Source organism: Nansenia antarctica (genome assembly GCF_963989245.1).
Source record: "Nansenia antarctica genome assembly, chromosome: 3".
In the NCBI taxonomy this organism is placed as follows: Eukaryota; Metazoa; Chordata; class Actinopteri; order Argentiniformes; family Microstomatidae; genus Nansenia; species Nansenia antarctica.
In genome coordinates this window covers 7225536-7251471 of record NC_137688.1, presented here as the reverse complement: position 1 = coordinate 7251471, position 25936 = coordinate 7225536, and the positions used below count along the sequence as shown (strand labels likewise).

The following is a 25936-nucleotide window of genomic DNA, read 5'->3' as shown; positions in this document are numbered from 1 at the left end:
TTCAATGAGCCCATCCTATGATTTCTCCCTTCACCAGACGCCACTGCGTCAGACTGTGACAAAGGATAATGGATCTGTGATGCCCCAGTCTTTGTTCTGTGTAACTACTGTCGTGTGTGTGTGTGTGTGTGTGTGTGTGTGTGTGTGTGTGTGTGTGTGTATGTGTGTGTGCGTGTGTGTGTGTGTGTGTGTGTGTCTGTTGTGCCTGCGCAGGTGAGGTTGACAGTGTTTCCTGAGAGGAAGCGTTCCCTGTTGTTCAGGAAGGTGGCCTGGTGGATCATCTTCCTGTCAGTCATAGCAGGACTCCTGTTATTGGGTCATCTTGGCTTTGTGCTGTGGAAGGTAACCAATCAGAGGGGGGAATTAATATCCATGCTTTATATTCATGTTGTGTGCGTGTATTCAATAACGTGTGTGTGTGTGTGTGTGTGTGTCCATCCTTCTAGTGTGGATGCATCAAATGCCCTGTGCATGACAAGACCACTGCACAAGAGCCCTGCCCCAAAGCATGAATACCACAGAACAACCTTGCCCTATGGGATGAAAGACAAATGTTCACTGTGTGGAAAAATTGCAATTTACAACCAGAAAAGACTATTGCAATACTGAAAAAGCCCACAGGACAAGCTTTTTGGAAAATTATTATTCTAAATTTGACTTGACTGAGGTTATATTACCCATGTCGGCATAGTAACAAGCATACGAGAAAGACAAAGCAGTTACTCGACCACAACGGATTGAGAGAGCATCATTGTGAACTGAATTGAGTCGCTGATGCTAGGTTTTCTTTACAATTTTTTAATGAAATGGAAAAAGGCTATTTCCTCATTAATACCAAAACTTGTTACAACATCATGAAAAAATTGTGCTATTCTTTCACAGTAATGGAATGTAGTATCTTAGCTGGGAGTGGTGAGAGTCGATGAGAGGTTGTAGTGGTTAACTATTAAAATTTTGACCAGAACGTCCTTGAATTGAATACAACAGCCGTTTGGCAAACACACACACACACACACATCATTTAGAATTGTGCACTTTGATAGTCATTTGCTCCTGTACAATAGTGGAATGTTTATCTGGCGTGCCAGACTACTGGTACCATAGTAAGCTAGTATGTAGCTTGCTAGCAATTGCTAAATAGTATGGCTTCTTAACCAGGCTAGTGGAATCTAATACTGTTACTCTCCAGATACCTTTCCAAACTGGAATAGAACCCAGACCTCTAATATACACACTCACCACTCCCACGCAGACTTGCTATCCTATTCATTGTACAAGGTCAGAATTACCTTGAGTAACACTTAAAGTACACTCCCCTGTCAAAAAAGGGATGCGGCGACTTTTCATTCAACAAAAAGTATGCTTCTTCAATAACATTCACAATACATTCTTATTGTGTTGTTCACCATCTTTGTTGCTTTTCTCTACAGACACTTTGTCTCTCTCCGTCTTTTCTGTACACTTCCATTCCCATTCCCTCCATCTATATCCAAGCCATTTCTCTCTCCCTCCATCTATTGGTGGTCAATGTCTTGGTGAAGGCCAGAATGTTCTGTGACTGCCTTTCACACTTGAATACTTTTGTCATTAACTTCCACTCCCTCTCTGTCACTGTCACTCTTTTGTCTCTTTTCATTTGCCAATCCATCCATAACTTAAATGGTACCTATCAATCCCTCTTCCACTTCTCTGTTCCACACATCTTGCCTTCTCATTCAACAAAGCTGCCGTCGTTGTTGCTTTTAGGACACTTAAATAGAAACATTCAAAAAACGGCGAGAACCCCATCATGAAACTGAAACTGAAACTGAATCATCTCAACACCTCTCTTTTCTTAAAAGCAGAACACTCACAAATGATCCAAAGCACACGGTCTGCTCCCAACCCATCATCAGCCCTTGGTTTATAAATCAGACTACCAAGGAAGAACTCCTCACAGAAAAACACAATGTACCAAGGCTGGTCCAGTGGTTCTACAAAACAGTATTCCTGTGTAAGCTGGTGTCCTTGTAAACGGTACAACAATTAACTGTTTTAAACTAACTAATGACTGAACAGTAAAATGAACATCATACAACTCGAATGTCACAGTAGAAGGAGAGTGTTGAACTAGATGACTGTCAGAGCTGACACAAGAGTACACCAGGCACCAGGGGTGGACAAATACTGGATTAGAGAAACGTCAACCAAACCCTGCCTTTGTGTCAATTTCAAACAATGCTTTACATCAATAAATACAATCAAATCATACAGAAATACAAATAAATTAAAGGCATCAATAAATTACATGATTCAGCCACACTGTCAGGGCAGGCTATATAAAATGAAGGCCTGCGCCAGTTACATTCCAAATAAACCCCTCTAAGGTCCTATTACTGGTACCTAACGGTCCTAATGGTCCTATTACTGTTTTTCTCAATTTCTCGAACACATTTCTTGAAACAATATTCGACCTTTCAAAACAGTTAACACATTCCCTTTTTTCTTCAAAATACACGACACCTCTCAGAACCTACCTGTCACAAAAGCAAATCAATGCATCAACGCAGTATAATTTGTCATCACATTGAAAAATTAATTTCATAACAACACACTAAATAGTAACTAGAACCATCAATATGCATTGTGCAGGTTGGCGAACTTTCAGTTAAAAACGAAGGTGAAAAAGATCACAGTAGAAACTACACTTAGCAGAAAAACCATATCTGTTGTAGCTTTGCTTCTTTGAGAATATCAATGCTAACTATAAACATGAAATCAAATTAATCTGTAATATTCAGAAAGAAGCAGATAGCGACACAAATTACATTACTGATTGTCAATTGAACTGTTGAGAAATGAGAGTTTACATGTATGGTGATTCACTACAATGGGAGAAAGCTAGAAGCTGTAAGAAAATAGATTTAATTTCTCAACACTTACTCAATTGATTGTTGTGTCTTACAGTATGTAGAGAGCTGTGTTAACTGTTTTGCAAAAAAGGTGCTTAACTTAGGTATTTTGTGTGATAAGTAATGAGAAACTACTAATTGTTTGCTAAAAATGTTACTATTGTATGTATGTTATTGCTGTGGGCATGTGAACTTCAGATTCATACAATGGTAATGGTGTAGGTAAGCAATCAATAAAAACGATTGACCTTTACATACAGTTATTTATAGCCATAGTTAACCACCTGGCCTTTACACATTAATGTAGTATAGGCAGGGTTCAACACTGAATGCCTGGTAGTTTGAAGTTTAGCAATTGCTTATTGCAGGAACAAAAGGAATACGTTGGACCAAATGCAGATCCACTATAATGGCACTTGTCTCCTGGTATAAGAATAAGCTATCTAACAATTATGAATCATCATTATGAAATTATAAAACGGTAACTGTATGAATGTGAAGATTATCAATGTTTAGGACTTGTGAGGCTGATTTTTCAGCAGGGGATCTGACGTTTTTGGTGGTCATGCATTTCAGCCTAAATCTAGCAAGGCAGACAGGTGATTGGCCAGGATGCTGGGATATTGGTATTTGAGATAGCCAATCATATAACATTAGGTTTTCTTTGTGCTGCAGATAGGTGACTGGACAGGATGCTGGGATATTGGTATTTGATAGCCAAAATGTGTTTTTCTTTGTGCTGGCACGATTTGTTAAAAAGGAGAAGATTATTTTCTGCCCATATTGCTGGAGGTCTTATTAAAACACACCTTTTAGATTCAACTTCTGTCTTTACCCTTTGGGATGACTGAATAAAGCTGCTCTCATAACATTGTGCTTATAATAAAAGACGAACATAAAATCCAACGACGACAACAACAACCCAATCGTCAGACTGCACCAGCAGCTATCTCCACAAGGGGGCGACAGTAGCCATGAAGGACAGAGCGAGCAGGGGAAGCAGAGAGGAGACTGGCTGGCTGGCTGCTGATCTGGTCCGGTCTTTCCTGTTCCACTTGGCTCCGTTCCTGTCCCTGACCCGGGGGGGCCTGATGGGGGCGGAGGAGGAAGGGTTGCGGGGGGGTTTGCTCTGAGGCGGGGAGTAGGGGCCGTAGCCTGGCCAATCATCACTGTACCTCTCACTTCCGTCAACACCCCCTGACCCACTGCCCTCCTCGCCTACAGACAGGGAGATGACAGGTGATAAGTGGGAGCGGGAGTGTGTGTGTGCGCGTGTGTGTATGCGTGCGTGCGTGCGTGAGTGTGTGTGTGTGTGAGAGAGAGTGAGTGAGAATGACAGCAAGAAAGCGAGAGATATAGAAGTGAGAAGAGTGACGGAGGAGTTTCGAGGGGAGAGTGAGAAAGAGGGATTGATAGTCAACACGAGAGACAAAACAGGGAAAAGACACGGATTGAGTGAGAGACAGAGAGAGAGGGAGGGTAAGGGAGGTGAAGTGAGACAGAAGGGGACTCACTGTCCATGAAGTCAGTGTCCAGGCCGGCCTGGGCTTGTCTCAGTCTGTTGGTGGCCACCCTGAGCTCCATGATGAGCTGCCTGGTCCTCACGTCAGGCCTGGCGATGTCGACCTCCACCTCGGGGTTGTTGATCTGACTGACCAGCCCGTCACCTGTCACATCTGGGAGGTACCTGTTAACACACACACACACACACGCGCACGCACACGCACCCGCACACCAATATCAGCATGACATATGCAGCACGTACCCATTAACACACACACACAGACGCACACACACACAAACACACACACACACACGCACCCGCACATTGGCAGCATGTACCCATTAACGCACATACACATACACCAATATCAGCATGATATATGCAGCATGTACCCATTAACCTGCACACAGACACACACCAAACCAGCATGTCCTCAAGTACGCGCCTGGCAGATGAGCACACAAGACACACACACACACACACACACACATCTCCGTCTGTCTCGTCGCTCACACGTCCCTTCCCTTCCCTTCCCATCCCTTCATCTCACACACCTCCCCCTGGTCTGTCCGTTCCAGCAGCGGTCTTCATTGGTGACGTCAGCGGCGGCGTTCTCGTCGTTGCAGATGGTGTGTGGGAGGGAGACCCAGAAGCCTCGCATGGGACGAAGGCGCTCCTTCAGATCCGAAACCTGGGCGGAGGTGGGGGGGGCGGAAGGGAACCCGTTCAGGCTTACGAATGTATTCTTAGTATGAACATATGGAGGCGAGCGGCCGTAAAAATAAAAAAAACTCTTCAAACAAGCTAGCGGAAAAACGCCTCACGCTCACAGAATGAAGCTGGGACAATACAGCTTCTCTAAGAGCTAAGAGTTGTCTTTCTCGTCACCGCCCCCACCATCTCCTCCTCCCCCTCCAACCCCTCCTCTTCTCACCAGTCTGTCCAGGTTAGTTCCGGCGGCGGTGGTGGGCTTCTCCTCAGGGGTGAAGGTACGGAACGGTCTCCTGTTGGTCCTGTCGGGCTCCTTTAGCGAACGTCGGGAACGCCCCGGGGCCGGCCTGGGACTCCCGCAGCCTTGGAACACCTAGGGTAAACAACAACAACACTATAGTAAACAACAACATCACTACAGTAAACAACATCACTACAGTAAACAAAAAACCAACATGGTAAAATGTGGACTGAACAGAGAACACAACAACAATATCATCCATTCTCATTTACTGCGGACAGATCCATAGTCCACACAACAATAGATGGTCTACAATGCATTCCCTCCCACTGTGTATCCAGTCCCTCCATCCCTCCCTCCCTCCCTCCGCCCCTGTTCTTGCCTTGGTGGAGGTGGTGACGCTGTTGTCCTGCATGTGCATGATGGCCTCAGAGACCTTGACGGAGATAGAGTCGGCAGCCAGCTCCATGTTGAATGGCCCCTCAAGCTTCTCAGACACCTGATAAAGAGCGTCTGAGAGAGAGAGAGAGAGCGAGAGAATGAGAAAGAGAGCGAGCGAGAGAAAGAGAGAGAGAGCAAGCGAGAGAAAGTGAGAGAGAAAGAGCGAGCGAGAGTGATAGAGAGAGAGAGAGAAAGAGAGAGGGGGAGAGAGAGAGAGTGAGAGAGCGAGCGAGTGAGAGAGAGACGGGGCGGAAAGGTTAGGAACATGGAGAAATAGATACAGTAGATGTAAAAATAGTGATAGTGGGCAAGAGGTAGGGCAACCAGGGTGATGAAAAAACACACATATAAAAATAAAAATAAAACACCCTCCCAAAAGCCCGCCTCCACTCTCTACTCACCAATGAAGTTGTTCCACTCTGTATCGAGGTCAGCCTGATTGGCCAGGCAGCCCTTCATCACGTTGAGGCAGAGGGAGTGGCAGGGGCGGAGGGAGGGCATGCCTCGACACAAGGGGCAGTACCACTGGCGCATGAGGGCACGCACACACTCCGTACCTGCACTCAACTAGAAGAGAGGACAGGCGAGGAGAGGAGAGGAGAGGAGAGGAGAGGAGAGGAGAGGACAGGACAGGACAGGACAGGAGAGGAGAGGAAAGGAGAGGAGAGGAGAGGAGAGGAGAGGACAGGAGAGGAGAGGAGAGAAGAGGACAGGAGAGGAGAGGAGAGGACAGGAGAGGAGAGGAGAGGAGAGGAGAGGAGAGGAGAGGAGAGGAGAGGAGAGGAGAGGACAGGACAGGACAGGAGAGGAGAGGAGAGAAGAGGACAAGAGAGGAGAGGACAGGACGGGAGAGGAGAGGAATAAATAGCAGTAAATGCAGCAAACAGACAGCTAACTAAAGTACATTTGTTACACAAACGTACCTTTGCTGCCTTGTTGACAATGTCCCGTCCTGTGGCCAAGCCTTGAGCCAGTGCTCTGGCTGCAATGAATGCCCTGGACACCTGAGAGGAGAGAGGGGAGAAAGGGAGAGAGAGAAAGACGAGATCAGCTGCTTGTTGAAAATATGAAATGTGCATTATGAGAACCTGTTGAACAGAATGGTTGGATTCCTCTGAAACACTCTTTTCAAACTGTATCACTGAAGGCGGAGGGGTGATGGAAATCGCCTATCCCGCAGGTACAGAATCTAACCAAATCCCAACAATAAGGGTTTTCGATTGATTTACCAAGTCAGTCACTCACCTGTACACGCAGCTTTCTGGGCACGTCCCCAAAAGGCTGCAGTTGTTCTGCGTGTTTGCTGACACACTCCAGGTACTCTTCACTGAACTGGTACTGAGGGTTGACCAGAGAGAAGACACGCTCCACCAGCCTTGACCAGAACTCTGATAACACCTCCGTCAGACTCACACTGCCCCCTGTGGCCGAAAGAGGGAACTGTCAAACTGGAAGGAGTACTGTAGTTCTGTTTTAGCATACTGGTCATTGTCAAGGGTGTAGTGTTGTTTAACGCAGAAACAGTACGGAAATCTACTACGGCTGTTTTCCAATCCTCTTAAATAGCCTCCTTGTTGTTAAACGTTAACTAGGGAGTGATCAGTCCCTGTCATAGCATTGGGTCACGCGCCAAGTGTCCTACGCGTGCGTCGAGTGTCCTAGTCAAGTCAAGATAAGATTGAGAAAAGCAACCTTATGACTTACCAGCATAGTATCGTCGTAGCTCCACAAATAACTCCTGGAATACTTGTGCGTTCTGGGTGAAAAGACGTCCGTAGGTCTTGGTGAACATCTGATTCATGGACTTCTCAGACAGATCTATGATCTCCCTAAAGAACTCTAAGACAAGAGGACGGTGCATGTCAGGGGTGTGGTTCAATATGCTACATTAAAATATACCTTAGTTGTCACCTTAATAATATACAATATAGTACTCTCTTTTATTATTATTATTATTAATAATAATAATCCTTTATTTAACCAGGGTAGTCATATTGAGACAATAGCCTCTTTTTTTTTTTTTTTTTTTTTCTGATTTTATCCCTTTTTCACCCAATTTGGTATCCAATTGCACCCAACCTAGCATCCAATTATCCCCTGCCTATTGCGTAGGATCCGCCGCACGACCCCGTGGCCGGCAGCCCCAGAGGAGATCGCCAGGCAGACTAGCTGTCTGGCTCCTCGAGCCCGACACCGTTACTCCAGCACCAGACGGGGGCGGTGTTGCGCGACGGATCCTTGTCCGGAAAATAGTCCTATACCCCCCTTGGGAGCGGCCGCTCAATATGCCGCTCCCTGTGAGCCCCGGCCATATCCGGGTCTGACAATAGCCTCTTAATCTTCACGTAGCCTCTTAATCTTCACGTCTACATTAGGATAGGAAAGTGTTCATTTCAGTGAGTCCAGCTCACCGTCAAACTTGCGATGTCTCTGAGTGAAGGTGGTGAGGAGGAACTGGCTGGTGTCCTCGACGGCGGTCAGGAAGTCAGTCTCGCTCTGGTGGGAGAGCGTTTCCTCCATCTGACTGGAGCAGCAGGTGTAGTCCTGAGGGCACAGGCGGAGGTGCTCACCTGGGCCAAGAAAAACACAGGATCAGATATGAGCCAATCACAGTGACAAGATGGGTAAGCAATGGCATGTTCACAAATGGGAAAGTAAGACATATATGGCAGTACTTTCTCATTCTATGCATGAGCAATGTAGGCACATTCTATTCTCACCTTAATTGGAAAACTCAAACTGAGACTATAATTACCCTAGGGCCTATAGGTTTGATGATACCACCATTCACATGCTTCCATTCCATATAAATGGAATTTGATATGGAATTTCAAGTCTACTATCGGCTCAAACAGCCATCAACTCAACAAGGGAGCTTCTTAGTGGTTCCCATCAAGTAGATATAGCTGGTTCATTTTCCTTTATTAACGATTAGGTAGTAATTGAAAAGGGGAATTTATCATCATGAATTATTCAGATTCAAGACATTTCTTTGTTCACTAACACTCCATTGGAACTATAATGATGCCGATGGTAATGATATGCAAACAACCAATAGCAAGACAGCAATCATCAATGACTCATCAATGGACAAAACGAACAAAAACGACTTGAGGACAACTGTAATTTTACTCAAGGATATATTTCATCCTCCTCTTCTAGAACTTCAGTAGGAGCCTAAATCCCAACTCCTCCCTTCTCCTTTTTGTCTGCTACCTTTTGTTCCTTCTTCTCTCAGTCTCTCTATTAGCCCTCTCTCATCCCTTCCATTTCCAAACTCCCTCTCATCATCCCTCTCTCTCCCAGCCATCTGCTACCCTGGCCCACGGGACAGAGATAGCGCGCGCACACACGCGCACACACACACACACACACACACACACGCACAGACACACACACACACACAATCAATATTGCAGTTCTCACAGCTTCCGGACCCCTTATAAAACCTTAAATATAGCCTAAAGGTCTGCACAAAAAAATACACAGGTGACACATTCTAATTTCAACATTAACAGCTCTCTGTCTCTTTCTCTGTGTGTCTGTCTGTTCATCTGTGTGTGTGTGTGTGTGTGTGTGTGTGTGTGTGTGTGTGTGTGTGTGTGTGTGCGTGTGTGTGTGTGTGTGTGTGTGTGTGTGTGTGTGTGCGTGTGCGTGTGCGTGTGCGTGTGCGTGTGCGTGTGTGTGTGTATGTGTGTGTGTGTGTGTGTGTGTGTGTGTGTGTGTGTGTGCGTGTGTGTGTCTGTGTGTGTGTGCGTGTGTGTCTCTCTCTCTCTCTTTCTCTTTCTCTTCTCACACACACAAACACACATTTATATTTTTGACAGTGTCCCATCTTCAACTGCTAACATTAGTTACAACACAAAATGTTGTTACTAGAATACAAAATGATGGCATGTTAAAGTCGATTACTTTAATCACCAGATCAGCCTGTAAGCACAGACTAATTAGGGGCGAGGTTCTTTGTTGCACCGGTGTTGGTAATTTACTCATCCCTTGTAAGCCACCCTGACAAAGACATCTGTGTCAGAGATATTCCATTCCGCTTTGTTCAGCATGTTATATGACAGTCAGTGACATTGCCAGGATTTTCCGAGGAACAAGAAGTCGCACTCTCAACTTCATGTTCTAGGCAAAATGATAATTCATTCCTAAACAACGTAGAGCAAAAACAAGCAGTTTGCACCCAGTCTTACCAGAGATGTGAGTCTGCGGGGCAGTGTTTGTGCTGTATCCCTTCTCTGAATACGCCTGGCGCGTCTCGCTGCAGCTCTGTCTACCCGTAGCTGTGACCGGGCCGCAGGTCCATGACAGGGCAGCCAGCGTGCAGAGATACGACACCAGATACGGGTACCGGTACTGAGGAGGGAGCCGGTACTGAGGGGCACCGCGTCTTTGGCTTTGGTGATGCATCTTTGCCAAGCCCGAGCACTAAAAACGCCCTTAACGTCAAAAAAATAAAAATAAAATAAAGAATGGATGTTAAGAAGCGCAACAGCAATTAGGGGAGAGAAAAAAAGTGACGGCGTTTAAAAAAAAGCCAAAAGTAATCCTTTTAAGAATTCAGTGAAATTGTATCACCATATTTTCCATGAAAAAAAAAATCACGGTTTCCCCAAGAAGTCCAAAGACGTATCTAACTTAGATCATGTTTCTTCCAATCGACAATTCGTATCTATACCGTAGTATCCCTTTGATAAGGTAACCGTGAGTACAGGGTGGTCTGACCACCGTCCCCATCCCTTGTCTGGCTCTCTGTTGCAGAACAATGAGCCGTGCAGCAGCACGAGGAGACCGTAAGGGGGAGAAGGGTGAGGTGCATGCTGAGGCGGGGGGCTTAGAGGGGGGGGGGGGGGGTCCTAAATCTGTAGCCGTCTGGTCTATTTGCAGCGACTCAGGCCTGACGCCAGAACCCACACCTTGGAAGGGACATTGATTTGTGTATGGGTGGGTGGGTGGGGGGGTGACAGCCAGGACCGCACAATTCATGGTTTTACGTTGCTTAAGCACTGAATAGATATACATAGTATATGGACCTACAGTAAATACTAATATGGAATAAAAAAAATCAAACACATCTTCACTTTTGATTGGGTGGGTAAGATGCACGTTTGGGTGGGTTGAGCCTTGTAGCGACCCCCCCCCCCCCCCCCCCCCGCACTATGTTACACTCGTTCTCCCTCACAACCTGGTCCTACACCTACTGCACATAAAATGTACCCAACATTTCAATGTGCTGATTTTGAAAATGTTAGGATTTGTCTAAATCCTGACAGGCACATTTACTTGCATATCTCTCAAGAATAATTGAAGATGGAATATTTGCAACCCTGTCCAATATCCAAAGCTATAGCAAATATTTTGCAGACCAATATTATCAGCCAATACAGACTTAAAATATCTATCTATTGGCTGCACAGAAACTCATGCATTTATCAATAGTTATAATGGTCAATTTTGTTGTTTGTAGTCAACATACAGTATTAACATACTCCACATTTGTATACTGGTTGTTAGAACTACAGGGCAGAATAAGGGGTACCAAAATCCAGATTGCTGTTGTGAGTAAGGTGTATTATGATGATACCCAATGGTAATGGTGCAGTTTTCTAAAAATCTATATTGTACATTTAGCAGTGTGTTGAGTAGTGGGACACAGTAGTGGCCTGGCCATCTGGAGCACCGGGAGAATTGCCGGTGGGCCGGTCGATCTGCGGGCTGCGTGGCCGGTGGACTGGGGGTCTGCAAAGAAAGACATGGGCCAAAAATAAATAAATAAATAAATAAATAAAAGATATGTGAAATGAGCGACGCAGGCCCACTCCTCCATCTCCCCCAGCGTGGCAGTCCCATTGGTCTATCCTTACATCCACGCAGGCCTGTCTGCCACCCCCACTACAAAACAGACCTGGACTTTCAACTGACACACACACACACACACACACACACACACTTTCAACTGAAACAACAAACTAGTGTGACATAACTATATTCAAGCTTGACATACAGTAGTACGCCTACCCACACCCACCATGCCAATGGTCAGAGAGCTGGGGGCCTGTGATCCTTTACATTAGGTTACGTTATATAACCATAATGTATGTGTGTGAATGTGGTATGAACGAAGGAGAAGTGTTACTAGTCAAGATCTTGCCATGGGGCTGTGTGTGTGTGTGTGTGTGTGTGTGTGTGTGTGTGTGTTTCTGTCTATCTGTCTGTCTGTCTGTCTGTCTGTGAAAACAGATGCAACCACCCCCTAGGCGTTCTGTGCCTGATTTGTAATCCACACCAGTGTTCAGGCAAAATCTATGAAGTAAGCATTTACAGCATTTACATTTTTGTCATTTAGCAGACACCTTTATCCAAAGTGACTTACAACAAATACATTTGTCCAAGTAAGTGGAAGAAAAAATAAAGATCAAATCATTTGATCAATAATACTGCAATACTCCTGTGTGACAGAATTTGTGAACATAGATGTCTTTACTCACTTAATGTATCTTAATGTATTATTATATGGCATCTTTTTATGACGGTATGGGATGAAGCTGCCACTCGCATTGATTTAGCAAGTAAAAGTCATTGCGGCTTTTTTTTCATTGCTGTCTCTCAGGCTTCAAATCTTGGGGGCGCTGTTTAGTTACTATGCAGAAAACTAACAAGCGACCAATCATAATGACATTACAAATATTTAGCCAATCAACATTTAGCCAATCGGCGTCCGAACCAGCGCTCTGAAATACGGATCTTCCCGCCTCTAAAACCATTGTCTCTGTCAAGCTGAGGAAGAACTCAATTTACGGAGGTCGTCACTCGTCAACAATATCAAGTCGTAATTTCGCAGGTAGGTCGCTAAACAAACGTTTAAAAGCAACGTTTTAAAAGTATTATTATTATTACGAAGAAAATCAACATTTCCACTTGTTCAGTTTGAAGATAACTCAAGTTCGCAGCTAAACGTTTAGCTAGCTGAAGCCTGTTAGTTCGTTGGTAGCTGCGACCAGCGAGGTAACCGCGGTTACCTTAGAGGTTTGATAGTTAACCAAAGCGTCTAAATATATAGCTAACTAAGTCTTATTTACTTTCATTTCCACAGTGCTTATCTAACGTTTCTAATGTCTGTTATGTTCAGTTACATTGAAGTTCGCTGCTGACCCGCCAACGAACATGGATGATGAATCAAGCCTTGACAGGTGAGGTAACCTGAGGTAACCTGTAGACAGGCAGTATGTGAATAACGGCGTGCTTTTTTTCAGTAACGGTTAATCTAATTAATTACTATTTCCATCGTTATAACGCCGTTACCGGTAATTCAATGCGGCGTGTTACTACTGAAGCTTCTCATTGTCATCCGACCTCAGTCACAGCTGCAACGGTGCTTTGGTTTGTTGGGGAGGGGGGAGGGGCGAGACAACCGCTTAAGTGATCATGATTGGCTATGGTAGAGTTAAGTGATCCTGATTGGCTATGGTAGAGAACATTTCATGGTAAGCCAACCATAAGCCAACCATAGTTCAGTGTCAACACTTCATATTGGCTAGGATGGTTAGATGACTGGGTTGGCTGGATGAATGAATGCATGCATGGATGGATGAGTGTTAGGAAGGAGTGTACGGATGGATAGATGAATGAATGAATGAATGTTTAGGAGCTAAAGTTGGATTTGTCCAAGAAATTCATGTCTTATTTTTTCAGTACTACTTTAAAATCACTTCATATTGTTTAACTGTTTACTTTTGTGTTGAAAAAACTTGAAGTTACAGTCTGTCTACCAGTTGTCTGAAGTTGTGTGACAGTTTGATTTATTTAATTTACACTACAAAGATTTAAAAGCACTTCATATTGTTAAATGTTTACTTTAAAAAGTAACGCAATAGTTACTTTCCCTAGTAACTAGAAGTTACTTTTATAATGAAGTAATTCAGTTACTAACTCAGTTACTTTTTGGGATAAGTAACTAGTAACTATAACTAATTACTTTTTTAAAGTAACGTGCCCAACACTGTAGACAGGTGAGGTAACCTGTGGTAACCTGTAGACAGGTGAGGTAACCTGTGGTAACCTGTAGACAGGTGAGGTTACCTGTGGTAACCTGTAGACAGGTGAGGTTACCTGTGGTAACCTGTAGACAGGTGAGGTAACCTGTCAGGATGTTCATTTCCCAGTGTACAGGCACAGTGGGTAAAATATAAATAATAAAAGGCATAGAATGTTTTTTTTCCCCCCTGACCTATCTGTTCCTAAACTCCTTCCCATTCTGTGCAGTCTTGAGGAGTGGGAGGACATATCTGACTCTGGCAGTGACTTTGAGGTCGAGCTGAAAGCCATGAAGCGGAAAAAACAGACCACTGCACTTGGACCTCAGGTCAGGCCAGCAGACACACACACACATTAGTCAAGTCAACTAATCACATATAGGTTCAACTGTTGTTCCCTCAGATATCTTACTAATAAACGTTGTCTATAGCAAAACAGCATTCAGTTCAAGTAGTTAATTTTCGAAATGCTGCACCTTAATAGATTTTTTTTATTGAAAGTGTGAATGAGAATATTTATTTTGATTGACTTTTCAGTAAATTATACCTTTTTAATAGTAGATTGCAGCTGGTTGCAGCAGTATTTACAGACTTTTTTTATTTAAGAAAGAAAGACCCATAGTTTGTTCTGTAAACCAAACAATTTTCTTTTTTGGGGTTTCTTTTTAAGTCGTTGTACCGGAAACATACCGAACCATGACTTAAAAACCGAGGTACGTACTGAACCATGATTTTTGTGTACCGTTACACCCTTAGCAGCCACCCAAGAGACCAGGGCGTAAAGCTGCATCCCAGCCTGGCCCTAGCTCCCCAGCCCGCCCGCCCCAGCCCCCACAGCCCTCCCTGGGGACGTCCAGGCGAGGCGACCCCAGGCGGGAGAGGGACGGGGACCAGAACATCAGTGCGGGGGATATGTATGAGGCCATCCGGTCTGGGAAGAGTGCAATGGTGGTGAGAGAGAGAGGGAGGGAGGGAAGGAGTGAGGGATTGAAGCTGGGGTGGATAGAGAGAGAGAGAGAGAGAGAGAGAGAGAGAGAGAGAGAGAGAGAGAGAGAGAGAGAGGGAAGGAGGGAAGGAGTGAGGGATTGAAGCTGGGGTGGATATATATATATAGAGAGAGAGAGAGAGAGAGAGAGAGAGAGAGAGAGAGAGAGAGAGAGAGAGAGAGAGAGAGAGAGAGAGAGAGAGAGAGAGAGAGAGAGAGAGAGAGAGAGAGAGAGAGAGAGAGAGAGAGAGAGAGAGAGAGAGAGAGAGAGAGAGAGAGAGAGAGAGAGAGAGAGAGAGAGAGAGAGGGAGAGAGAGAGGGAGGGAGGGAGGGAGGGAGGGAGGGAGGGAGGGAGGGAGGGAGGGAGTGAGGGAGGGAGGGAAGGAGTGAGGGATTGAAGCTGGGGTGGATATATATATGTATAGAGAGAGAGAGAGAGGGAGGGAAGGAGTGAGGGATTGAGGCTGGGGTGGGGGTGGAGAGAGAGAGAGGGAGGGAGGGAAGGAGGCGATGAGTGATGATGGGGAAACAAGGCCTTTAAAGCCCACAATGGAGGTGATTATCATGCACTGTCAGTAGCTGACTGATCCAACCCTACGTTGTCCCCTTTGATGTAGAGAGGAAGGAACGCTGCCATTGGGTCACACAGTCAATGATTGACAGCCCATGTCCGTCCCACCCATTGTTGTGTTCTGAAGCTCTGTTTCCCCATTTCTGAGGAGGGGGGGGGGAGGGAGTGAAGGACAATGGGCAGAGAATGAACAGAAACTAAGAATGATGGGCAGTAGAAAAGAGTTTTCCTCTATACAGTATTACCACAATACAGATGGTATTCAGGCCCTTATTCTAACCCCTCTCTCCAGAAGATGGAAAAGCCTCTGTGGCTCAATGAGCACAATGTGTAGTTCGGCGGGAGATGTGTGTGTGTGTGTGTGTGTGTGTGTGTTTGTGTGTGTGTGTGTGTGTGTGGCGGGGGCTGTGGGGGGGGGGTTGGTCGTAGCTGTCATAAGGATGACACCTCCGACCTTGAATACCGTTCCCTGATTGGCTGTGTCCTCTATGTCAATCTCCAGACGGTGGTGGACGAGTGGCTGGACAGCTACAAGAAGGACCGGGAGGCGGGACTACTAGAGCTCATCAACTTCATCGTGCGGTGCTGCGGCTGCAAAGGTCAGGGGTCGGCCAGAGTGTCTGAGAGATGGAGAGGCCAGGGGGGTGATTGGGGTCAGAGTTCACAAGATTATCTTTTGACCTGGTCCCAGGAAAGGCATCGATCAGCACTACAAGCCATTGATTACTAAGCTGGGCTAACAATGCTAGCGTCAGGTAGCCTCTGTGGTGTCTGTGTCTGTCGATACCAGTCCACTATAAGGAGGAGTTAACGGGTGGCTGAAGAAAGCCAGGGCCCAGGGTTTTCTTACTGGTAGCAGAGGGGGTTTAAAATATTCAAAATAGATAATAAAAAAAGAAAATAGTTGACATACGTGTATATTTTAGAGTGTTGTTGTGAGTAGTGTCTTATGTTCATGTCGTCTTGTCCAATACAAGTATGTGATTGAAAAGGAACAGACTGCAGGGAAGTGTCTGTCATCTTAGATCCTCCCTCTCTGCAGGTGTGGTCAGCAGGGCCATGTTTGACAACGATCAGCACGCAGAGATCATCGGCACTCTCACCAAAGAGTTCAACGAGGTGAAGGAACATGGGGGTGGGGGGGGGGGGGGGCATATTCATCAACGTCGCTAAAGGAAAATCCAGGCTTATTTTTGATAAGTTCTCTACTGCAAATAAACATGTAAAAATGCTCCTTCTTCTAGCATTGTGACTGCTTGTTTTTCTTATGATGACTGATAGACGATTCACTTGTTTAGACAAATTGTACTCGTTGTAAATCGCTTTGGATAAAGGCATCTGCTAAATGTCTAAAATCAAATGTAATTGTACAATATTCTGTGTGTGTGTGTGTGTGTAAATATACATTTTGCAAGTGAAAGTGACTAGGTAGCTGTGCTGATATTGTGAATATCGGAAACGGCTGGGAATGCTTCTTCTCGGCCGGATCACAATGCTCGATCTGACCAGCCTGTCGTACGCCCGTCTGCCGTCAGGACTCTGTGCACTACCCCCTGAGCTCCCCTGGCCCCCAGTGGAGGACCTTCAGGGCCGGGCTGTGTGAGTTTGTGCGCGTGTTGGTGCGCTCCTGTCAGCACAGCCTGCTGTACGACGACTACCTCTTCTCCTCCCTGCTGGCTCTGCTCACGGGGCTGTCCGACTCGCAGGTCCACCGCGCCTTCAGGCACACCAGCACCCTCCTCGGTGAGCCTCAGGAGCGCACACATACACCCACACACACACACACACACTTTAATGAAGTGTGTTATACGAACACACACACACACACACACACACACTTTAATGAATGTGTTATATGAACACACACACTTTAATGAAGTGTGTCATACGAACACACACACACTTTCACTCACCTTCTTTCACCACACACATACAGTAGCACATACAGTACCGTATATGTCAACACATATCCGCAAAGACACATACGAACACGTGTACACACACACACACACTTTCACTCACCTTCTTTCGCCACACACATACAGTAGCACATACAGTATATGCGGTGTGTGAGCATGGTTATGAGTATGTCGCCCCTCACCCCCCAGCGATGAAGCTGATGACGGGGGTGGTGGAGGTGGCGGTGGTGGTCTCTACCCAGATGAAGACCAGCCAGCGCCACTACGACGTCGAGGAGAGCAAGAGGGCCGAGGACAGGGCCGAGGACAGGAATTCGGAGAGGCTGGAGGAGCTACAGGCGACCATCAGAGAGGTACAATACGCCCACACACACACAGACACACAGTCATAGGGAATCCCTTTTTAGGGACATTTGAGCTGAGTGTGAAAATTCATCTGTTCTGTTCTGTGCCTCCTCTTGCCAATTATGTAGGTAAAGGAAACACATTTTGTTAACGCCTCTTGACTTAACATGCCAAAATCTCAACGTGTGAGTGTGCCTGTGTGTGTGTGTGTGTGTGTGTAGCTGCAGGAGCATATTGGGGTGCTGTGGGCGATAATGAACAGTACCTTAAAAGGTGTGTTTGTGCACCGTTACCGGGACTGCGTGCCAGAGATCCGAGCCGCGTGTATCGAGGAGATGGGAGTGTGGATGAGGGAGGACCCCGAGGACTTCCTCAACGACGGTTACCTCAAATACCTGGGCTGGACCCTGAATGACAAGGTTTCAACACACACACACACTGACACCTAACCCTTTTTTCAAACAAAGGCTAGCTCATAAAGTTCATTATGGCTCGCCCCTCACACATAGACCTAGACCTAGTAAGGTTCATTTACACATCTACTGATGAAAAAGCCCAACTACTCTTTAGGGGGTCGATGATGATGATGTTTATTTACAAATTTGAGCTTTTCAAAAAATGCCGGTTGAGAGAGGACGCTGGCGTTGCTTGTTCGCCGCTTCTCCGCCCGAAATCTAGGTGTAATTGCAGAGTAGATTGTCCTACAAAGAAACTTAGATTTAGATTTAGTAATCTAAAAATGTATTAGACCCCTATACTTTCTTTTATTTATTTTTGGTTTCTTTCTATTATTACTACTCGATCTTTTCAGCGTCTTTGAGTGTCTAGAAAAGCGCTATATAAGTCTAATGTATTATTATTATTATTAGACAGTAGACCTATTTCTGATTGCGCGTGTGTGTGTGTGTGTGTGTGTGTGTGTGTCCTGCAGCAAATCTCAGTGCGTCTGCAGTGTGTGCTTGCCCTGCAGGGTCTCTACCAGGAGAAGGACTTCATTGGGCGCCTGGAGCTGTTCACCAACAGGTTCAAAGTATGTCTCGTTCAAAAGACCTTTATGTACACTTTCTTTCTGTGCTGTTCTCTTTCTCTGGGTCTCTCTCTCTTTTTCTATCTCTCTGGGTCTCTCTCTTTCTCTGGGTCTCTTTCTTTCTCTGTCTTTCTCTCTCTCTCTCTCTCTCTCTCTCTCTCTCTCTCTCTGGGTCTCTCTCTCTCTTTGGGTGTCTCTCTTTCTCTGGGTCTCTCTCTCTCTTTCTCTCTGAATTTTCATTACTTTTCTCTGATTATTTATCAAGAATGGGTGACTAGTAATCTCTTCACAAGCAAATGAGAAATGGCTTCACATAAACCTTTTAAGCCCCATGTGTTGCCTGAGATAAGTTTGGGTTTACTCTTGGGCTTAGTGGAATTGCTCCTTCCCTTTGTGTGTGTGTGTGTGTGTGTGTGTGTGTGTGTGTGTGTGTGTGTGTGTGTGTGTGTGTGTGTGTGTGTAGAATAGGATGCTCAGCATGGTGCTGGACAAGGACCCAGACGTGGCGATGAAAACCATCCAGCTGCTGCTGCTCATCCAACAGTGAGTGTGTGCGCGCGTGTGTGTGTGTGTGCGCGTGTGCGTGCGCGCGCGTGTGTGCATGTGAACGTAAGCAAATATGTCCTGGTATGGGAATTTCTTGGTTGTTTGTTTGTGTGTATGTACAAACATGGCTGCTGACCTGTTATGTGTGTGTGTGTGTGTGTGTGTGTGTGTGTGTGTGTGTAGGGGGACAGAGGAGGGGCTGACAGATGAGGAGAGCAACAATGTGTACCCTCTGGTGTTTGCTTGTCACCGAGGCCTGGCGTCAGCTGCTGGAACCTTCCTCTACCACAAGTACACCTCTCTGTTTTCTCTACAACACTCCTGTACCACAAGTACACCTCTCTGTATACTCTACAACCTTCCTTCAGTCATACCTCCATCCCTCTCTACTTGTTTTTAAATATATATTATTTTACTCTACCTCTACCATAAAGTACATCATGATCACTCCATCCTTCAATTGTCTATCGATATCTCTTGTATCTGTTTGAATATCTCCAGTGTATTGGAATATTGTGTGTGTGTGTGTGTGTGTGTGTGTGTGTGTGTGTGTGTGTGTGTGTGCGCGTGTGCGTGTGCGTGTGTCAGGATGTGCAGTCACGGGGCCAAAGACTTCCTCAACCTGCTGGTCTCCTTCTACATCCAGAGTGAAGTAAAGAAAGCACTCTGACCACACAAACACACTCTCTCCATCTCTCTCTCCGTCTCTCTCCCTCTCTCTCTCCGTCTCTCTCTCCGTCTCTCTCTCCATCTCTCTCTCCGTCTCTCTCTATCTCTCTCTCCGTCTCTCCTCTCTCTCTCCATCTCTCTCTCCGTCTCTCTCCATCTCTCTCTCCGTCTCTCTCCTCTCTCTCTCCGTCTCTCTCTCCGTCTCTCTCTCCATCTCTCTCTCCGTCTCTCTCACTCCAGTTTGATTCAAACTAACTTTAGTGACAATAAAAGCAGCCAAAGCAACACAGTAAAACGAACATGAATGTACAGTATTGTACTAGATGTTAGATAGGTAGACAGTACTTAATAAGGTACTTCAATAAGTACTTCATTGATCCCTGAGAGGAAATTCAGGCATTACAGCAGCTCAGACCACAAAGACAACAACAACAAAATAAAACAATTGAATTCATAGGCGAAAATAAAATAGATACAAATAAAAAATTAAGATAGACCAATAGACATTTGGGACCTTATATATACAGACGGTAAGATTTCACCCAGACCGAGCCAATCGGAGGAGGAGTTGGTACAGTGTTATTGCTGCAGGCAGAAACAATCTCCTATAGATAATAGCTGTACTACTGCATGTGCACTTTGTTGTACTAGATGCTATATGTTCACAAGAACACTTGCTCTCTCTCTGTCTCTCTCTGTCTCTCCCTCTCTCTGTCTCTGTCTCTCTCTGTCTCTCTCTCTCTCTCTCTGTCTCGTCTCAGTTCCATGATTACGGTGCGTATCTGGTGGACAGTCTGTGGGACGTGGCAGAGGTGGAGCTTAGGGACTGGAAGACCATGACATCCCTGCTGCTGCAGGAACCGGGCCAGGGACAAGGTAGGCAGGGCTCCATGACCGTCACTCACAAACCACCTGGGGAGTAGAACCAAAATGTGACTACTTGGTGAAATAGATTTCCCATATCATTCTGTCTCTCTCCCACCTTTCTCTCTCTCTAATAATAATAATAACTTTTATTTGTATAGCAAATTTCCTACAAACGTTGCAGCTCAAAGTGCTTTAATCATTATATAATGATAATTTAATAATTTCGTTATTTAAAGGCAATTTTAAAAAGATAGGTTTTTAGTCTTGACTTGAAAATATTTGCTATCTCTCTCTCTCTACCTCTCTCTTTCTCTACCTCTCTCTTTCTTTCTCTCTCTACCTCTCTCTTTCTCTACCTCTCTCTCTACCTCTCTCTTTCTTTCTCTCCCTCTATCTCCCTCTCTCTTGCTCTACCTCTCTCTTTCTCTCTCTACCTCTCTATCTCTCTCTCTCCCTCTCTCTCTCTCCCTCCCTCTCTCCCTGTGTTAGGTCTGGAGGATGAGGAGGAGGTGGCTCTGATAGAGCTGATGATGTGTGCAGTCAGACAGGCATCTGAAGGACACCCACCTCCTGGGAGAGCTCAGGGCAAGAGGGTGAGCGAGGAGAACACTACTGTACTGTCTGAGGAGAGGAGGAGGACATGTGTGTGTGTGTGTGTGTGTGTGTGTGTGTGTGTGTGTGTGTTGCTTTTCATTCTGCTTGTGCACATCTTCATGCTTTCTTATATGTTTGTGTTAATGCAAGGAATGTTTTCTTGCTTTGTTTGCCTTTGAATGTTTGTCTGTGTGTGTGTGTGTGTGTGTGTGGGTGTGTGTGTGTGTGTGTGTGTGCCCTAGATCCTGGGCAAGAAGGATAAGAAGACACAAGCTCAGGACAGAAGACGCATCTCCACTCACTTCATCCCCCAGCTGCCCCAGCTTCTGGCCAAGGTGGTGAACATTAACACATTATAGTGTCTATCAACTGTTAACTCTACATTTATTGTGAGTTCTATACACACACATACACACACACACACACAGCGGCTGTGGCGCAGGAGATAGAACCCGGTTCGAACCCCGGCTGGCCACATGTCGAGGTGTCCATGGGCAAGACACCGAACCCCCAATTGAACTCCCAATGAGCGGGGCCGGCGCCTTGCATGGTAGCTTGCCGCCATCGGTGTGTGAATGTGTGTGTGAATGTGAGGCCATTGTAAAGCGCTTTGGAATAAGGCGCTATATAAGTCAGTCCATTACACACACACACACACACACACACACACACACACACACACACACACACACACACATACACATGTCAGCGCTCATGGTTTGAACTTACTATTTGATTTCAATATGTTTCTCTTCCACCCCCATACACAGTACTCAGCAGACACAAAGAAGGTGTCCAGCCTCCTCAAGGCCCCTCTGTACTTTGACCTGGAGACCTACAGCAGTGCTGGCAGACTGGAGAAGGTAGGAGGGAGGAGGAGGGAGATGAGTAGGGGAGAGCGCTGCTTACACGCCCATAGCTATAATGTCATATTATTGCCCTCAATACAAATATTGGAGAAAGAGGAAGGCAAAAGACTGAAATACTCCACTCCGTTCATCATATTCACCCTTCTTACCCCACCTTTTTTTCTCTTTTATCTTTGTCCTCCTTGTATTCATCCCTTCTTCGCCTGTTGTCAATAACATTACATTTCTGCTGCAGGTGCACACACACACACACACACACACACACACACCTTTATCCAAAGCGACTTACAACAAAAACATTTGTGTATGTAAGTGAAGTGAATCATCTATCCACCAGTCATGGCAGGAAAAGGTCATCTATGCTCAGGGCCAGGGGCCATTGGCAGTCGTAGTGCTAGAAGAAGGAAGATCTTTCAAATATATATATTAAACTGACTCTGCAGTCCTGGTTCCACCAGCTTCACTCTCTGTCTCTCTCTCTCTCTCCCCCCCCTCTCTCTGTCTCTCTCTCTGTCTCTCTCTCTCTGTTTCTCTCCCCCCTCTCTCTCTCCTCTCTCTCTCTCTCTCCCCCTCTGTCTCTCTCTCTTTCCCCCTCCCTCCCTCTCTCTCTCTCTCTCTCCCCCTCTGTCTCTCTCCCTCCCTCTCTCTCTCTCTCTCCCCTCCCCTCTCTCTCTCTCTCTCTCTCTCTCTCTCTGTCAGTTTCTGGACCTGCTCCTGTCCCAGCTGTGTGGCATCGTGGAGAAGCACGTGGACTCTGGGGTGTTGGAAGCGTGTGCCCGTGTGGCGTGTGCCCTGTGTGCAGAGAGCTACACCTTCTCCTCCCGCGCCGACCTGGCGATCAGCCAGCTGCTGGACGGCCTGATGGAGCGCTTCAGCTCCCATCTCAGCGACCTGCTGCGGGTACACACACACACTCTTACACACACGAACGCATACACACGCACACACTCACACACACACGCACACACACTCGCACGCAATCACGCATACACACGCACGCACTCTCACATTCGCACTCACACACACACACTCTCAAATTCGCACTCACACACACACACTCTCACATTCGCACTCACACACACACTCGCATTCGCTCTGACACACACTCACTCTCACACACACTCTCACACACACTCACATGCTCTCACACACACACACACTCTCTCATGCTCACACACACACACACACTCACATTCGCTCTGACACACACTCACTCTCACACACACTCTCACACACTCACCCACACACACACACGCTTGACTTCTGAGTCTCATTCAGTTCATCTCTCTAGTCTTTAACTTGAGCTGATGAGGCTTGTGTGCGCCCCGGGTGTAGATGTGAGAGAGCCTTTGAGGTGTTGTGGGTAATGAGGTTTCCTGTCTGTGCCCAGGGCTTTGCTGAAGAAGATGATGTGTACAGTGCTGCGGTCGCCCTGAAGAGGATCGCTGCCTTCAGCGGGTAAGAGAGTGTCGACTAGTGTGTGAAATGAAATACTACTGATGAAATGCCCTTAACACATATTTTGAATAGGAATGGCCAAGCAAAGGCCTTTAATCGTTTTCAGAACAGGTGTTGTTTGATGTGATTTTCTTAAAGTATTTTTTTTTTATTTACTTTGTGTTCTCTCATCTTTTTATAATCATATTATTCTATGTGAATTTGGATGTCTGTGTGTCTGTGTGTGTGAATGTGTGTATGTGTGTATGTGTGTCTGTGTGTCTGTGTGTGTGTGTGTGTGTGTGTGTATGTGTGTGTGTGTGTATGTGTGTGTCTGTGTGTGTGTGTGTGTGTGTGTTGGCTGCCCTGATATGTGTGTTTCTGTTTTCAGTGCCAAGGACCTGACTTCGTTGAAGCTGTTTGAGCCCTGCTTTCAGTTGCTGAAGAGAGGCGTGGAGTCTGGAGACTTCGACAAGGAGGTGTGTGTGTGTGTGTGTGTGTGTGTGTATTTCCTCGCATCTCTCCTGGCAGACACTGTATATAATACACACACACACACACACACACAACTTTATTCTATCTGGTTTCAGCTGATGGTCCCAGCCCTGAAGTGTGCATATTTCCACCTGGTCTGGGAGAAAGTGAGGGTGTCCAACTCTACACCAACCGAGGTGTGTGTGTGTGTGTGTGTGATGATGTCCATAACTCGACGTGTATGTCCATCTGTGTGTGTGTGTGTGTGTGTGTGTGTGTGTGTGTGTGAGCGTGTGTCCATATCTGTGTGTGTATGTGTGAGTGACGTGTGTCCATATCTGTGTGTGTGTGTGAGCGTGTGTCCATATCTGTGTGTGTGTGTGTGTGTGTGTGTGAGCGTGTGTCCATATCTGTGTGTGTGTGTGTGTGTGTGTGTGTGTGTGTGTGTGTGTGTGTGTGTGAGTGACGTGTGTCCATATCTGTGTGTGCCTGACTACTCTGGCATTGCCTGTCTGCCGTATTTACCTTATTTAGTATTTACATACTGTAGTATTACCAAACTCTGTCCATCTAACCTATTAACACAGATGTAGCCACCCTGTACCTATAGTGGCGGTGGCTTAGTGGATAGCTAGTTGGACTGATGGTGATCTGAAGATCATGCGTCCAAACCCCACCTGGGAACACCGCCGCCGCCACCACTAGTGTGCCCTTGAGTAAGGCACTTAGCCCTAAGTTACTCCAGGGAGACCTAAAGATAAAAAGCATTTTTCCTAAATGATAAAAATGTAAATGTATTACATGGTGCTACTGTATTCACACACCAAAGTGCCCATATTTCACCACGGCACTGCCTGCCTGCTTAAGCCTCTCACCAGCTGTGAGGACAGCATGCAATTAACACAGCAATCTGTTCAAGAGCATCTGAGGCCACAGCGTCACGGTCAGGCTTCTACAGTACACACACACACACACAGATTTGAACACATACTCACACAGATATGGACACACGTCGCTCACACATACTCACACAGATTTGGACACACGCTCACACACACACACACACAGATATGGACACACGCTCACACATACACACGCTCACACACACACACACACAGATATGGACACACGCTCACACACACACACACACACACACACACAGATATGGATACACGTCACTCACACATACACACACACACAGATATGGACACACACACACACAGATGGACATACACATCGAGTTATGGACATCATCACACACACACACATGCAGTCAGTTATGATGATGAGGCAAACTGACATGGCTGTTTAGCCAACATCGCAGAGCTCCAACATAAACAGACACAAATCCCCCCCCTCCTTAATACTATGTTTAGTCATTCAGAAACCTGCCACTCTCGTGTCTCATTCTGTCGCTCTCTTCCCCCCTCTCTTCCCCCTCTCTTCCCCCTCTCTTCCCCCCTCTCTTCCCCCTCTCTCTTCCCTCTCTCCCCTCTCTCTTCCCCCCCTCTCTTTCCCCCTCTCTTCCCCCTCTCTTCCTCACACCCACACACTCCTAGGTGGAGCTCAAGCGTCTAAAGAAGGAATTCCACTCGTTCTGTGTGGTGTGTCAGAGCTGTCTGTCAGTGGGCCAGGCTGAGATCAGAGACCAGGTGAGATCAGAGACCAGGTGAGGTCAGAGACCAGGTGAGGTCAGAGACCAGGTGAGAGCAGGGGGGGGGGGGAACAATCTGACAAGGATGACAACGACGGGCTGTTTTTGTAAGGCTGCTCCAAACTAGTTGGTAGAGCTGTCTGGTATGGTAGCAG

At 46.2% G+C, this 25936-nt stretch overlaps 4 protein-coding genes across 4 annotated transcripts in view; 3 read left to right on the top strand and 1 right to left on the bottom strand.

The window, feature by feature from the left end:
* LOC308153244 (integrin alpha-6-like) overlaps window positions 1-512 on the top strand; it is a gene marked incomplete at both ends in the record, with an annotated part of 13405 nt that extends 12893 nt beyond the window's left edge. The window contains 2 exons of the mRNA XM_080526328.1: window positions 214-342; window positions 447-512. Of these exons, the coding sequence (XP_080382454.1) occupies window positions 214-342; window positions 447-512 (195 nt within the window). The remainder of the gene's footprint in view (window positions 1-213; window positions 343-446) is intronic.
* A 3325-nt stretch (window positions 513-3837) lies between these two features.
* On the bottom strand, window positions 3838-10201 carry gpc2 (glypican 2; the record flags this gene model as incomplete). The annotated part of the gene is made up of 11 exons (XM_080526327.1): window positions 3838-4109; window positions 4406-4578; window positions 4950-5086; window positions 5330-5479; window positions 5730-5860; window positions 6190-6355; window positions 6712-6792; window positions 7034-7209; window positions 7493-7627; window positions 8200-8358; window positions 9985-10201. The coding sequence occupies 11 exons, from the start codon at window positions 10199-10201 to the stop codon at window positions 3838-3840; spliced, it is 1797 nt and encodes a 598-aa protein (XP_080382453.1).
* A 3137-nt stretch (window positions 10202-13338) lies between these two features.
* The window catches only part of LOC308153242 (cohesin subunit SA-1-like), a gene marked incomplete at both ends in the record, with an annotated part of 205898 nt that continues 193300 nt past the window's right edge, over window positions 13339-25936 (top strand). The window contains 2 exons of the mRNA XM_080526326.1: window positions 13339-13346; window positions 14054-14153. Of these exons, the coding sequence (XP_080382452.1) occupies window positions 13339-13346; window positions 14054-14153 (108 nt within the window). The remainder of the gene's footprint in view (window positions 13347-14053; window positions 14154-25936) is intronic.
* The window catches only part of LOC308153098 (cohesin subunit SA-1-like), a gene marked incomplete at both ends in the record, with an annotated part of 29251 nt that continues 17645 nt past the window's right edge, over window positions 14331-25936 (top strand). The window contains 17 exons of the mRNA XM_080526194.1: window positions 14331-14360; window positions 14581-14775; window positions 15883-15979; window positions 16423-16499; window positions 16916-17123; window positions 17489-17652; window positions 17866-18063; window positions 18576-18674; window positions 19135-19214; window positions 19401-19508; window positions 19815-19869; window positions 21590-21682; window positions 22118-22210; window positions 22916-23116; window positions 23607-23674; window positions 24045-24132; window positions 25687-25779. Coding sequence (XP_080382320.1) covers window positions 14331-14360; window positions 14581-14775; window positions 15883-15979; window positions 16423-16499; window positions 16916-17123; window positions 17489-17652; window positions 17866-18063; window positions 18576-18674; window positions 19135-19214; window positions 19401-19508; window positions 19815-19869; window positions 21590-21682; window positions 22118-22210; window positions 22916-23116; window positions 23607-23674; window positions 24045-24132; window positions 25687-25779 — 1947 coding nt within the window. The remainder of the gene's footprint in view (window positions 14361-14580; window positions 14776-15882; window positions 15980-16422; window positions 16500-16915; window positions 17124-17488; window positions 17653-17865; window positions 18064-18575; window positions 18675-19134; window positions 19215-19400; window positions 19509-19814; window positions 19870-21589; window positions 21683-22117; window positions 22211-22915; window positions 23117-23606; window positions 23675-24044; window positions 24133-25686; window positions 25780-25936) is intronic.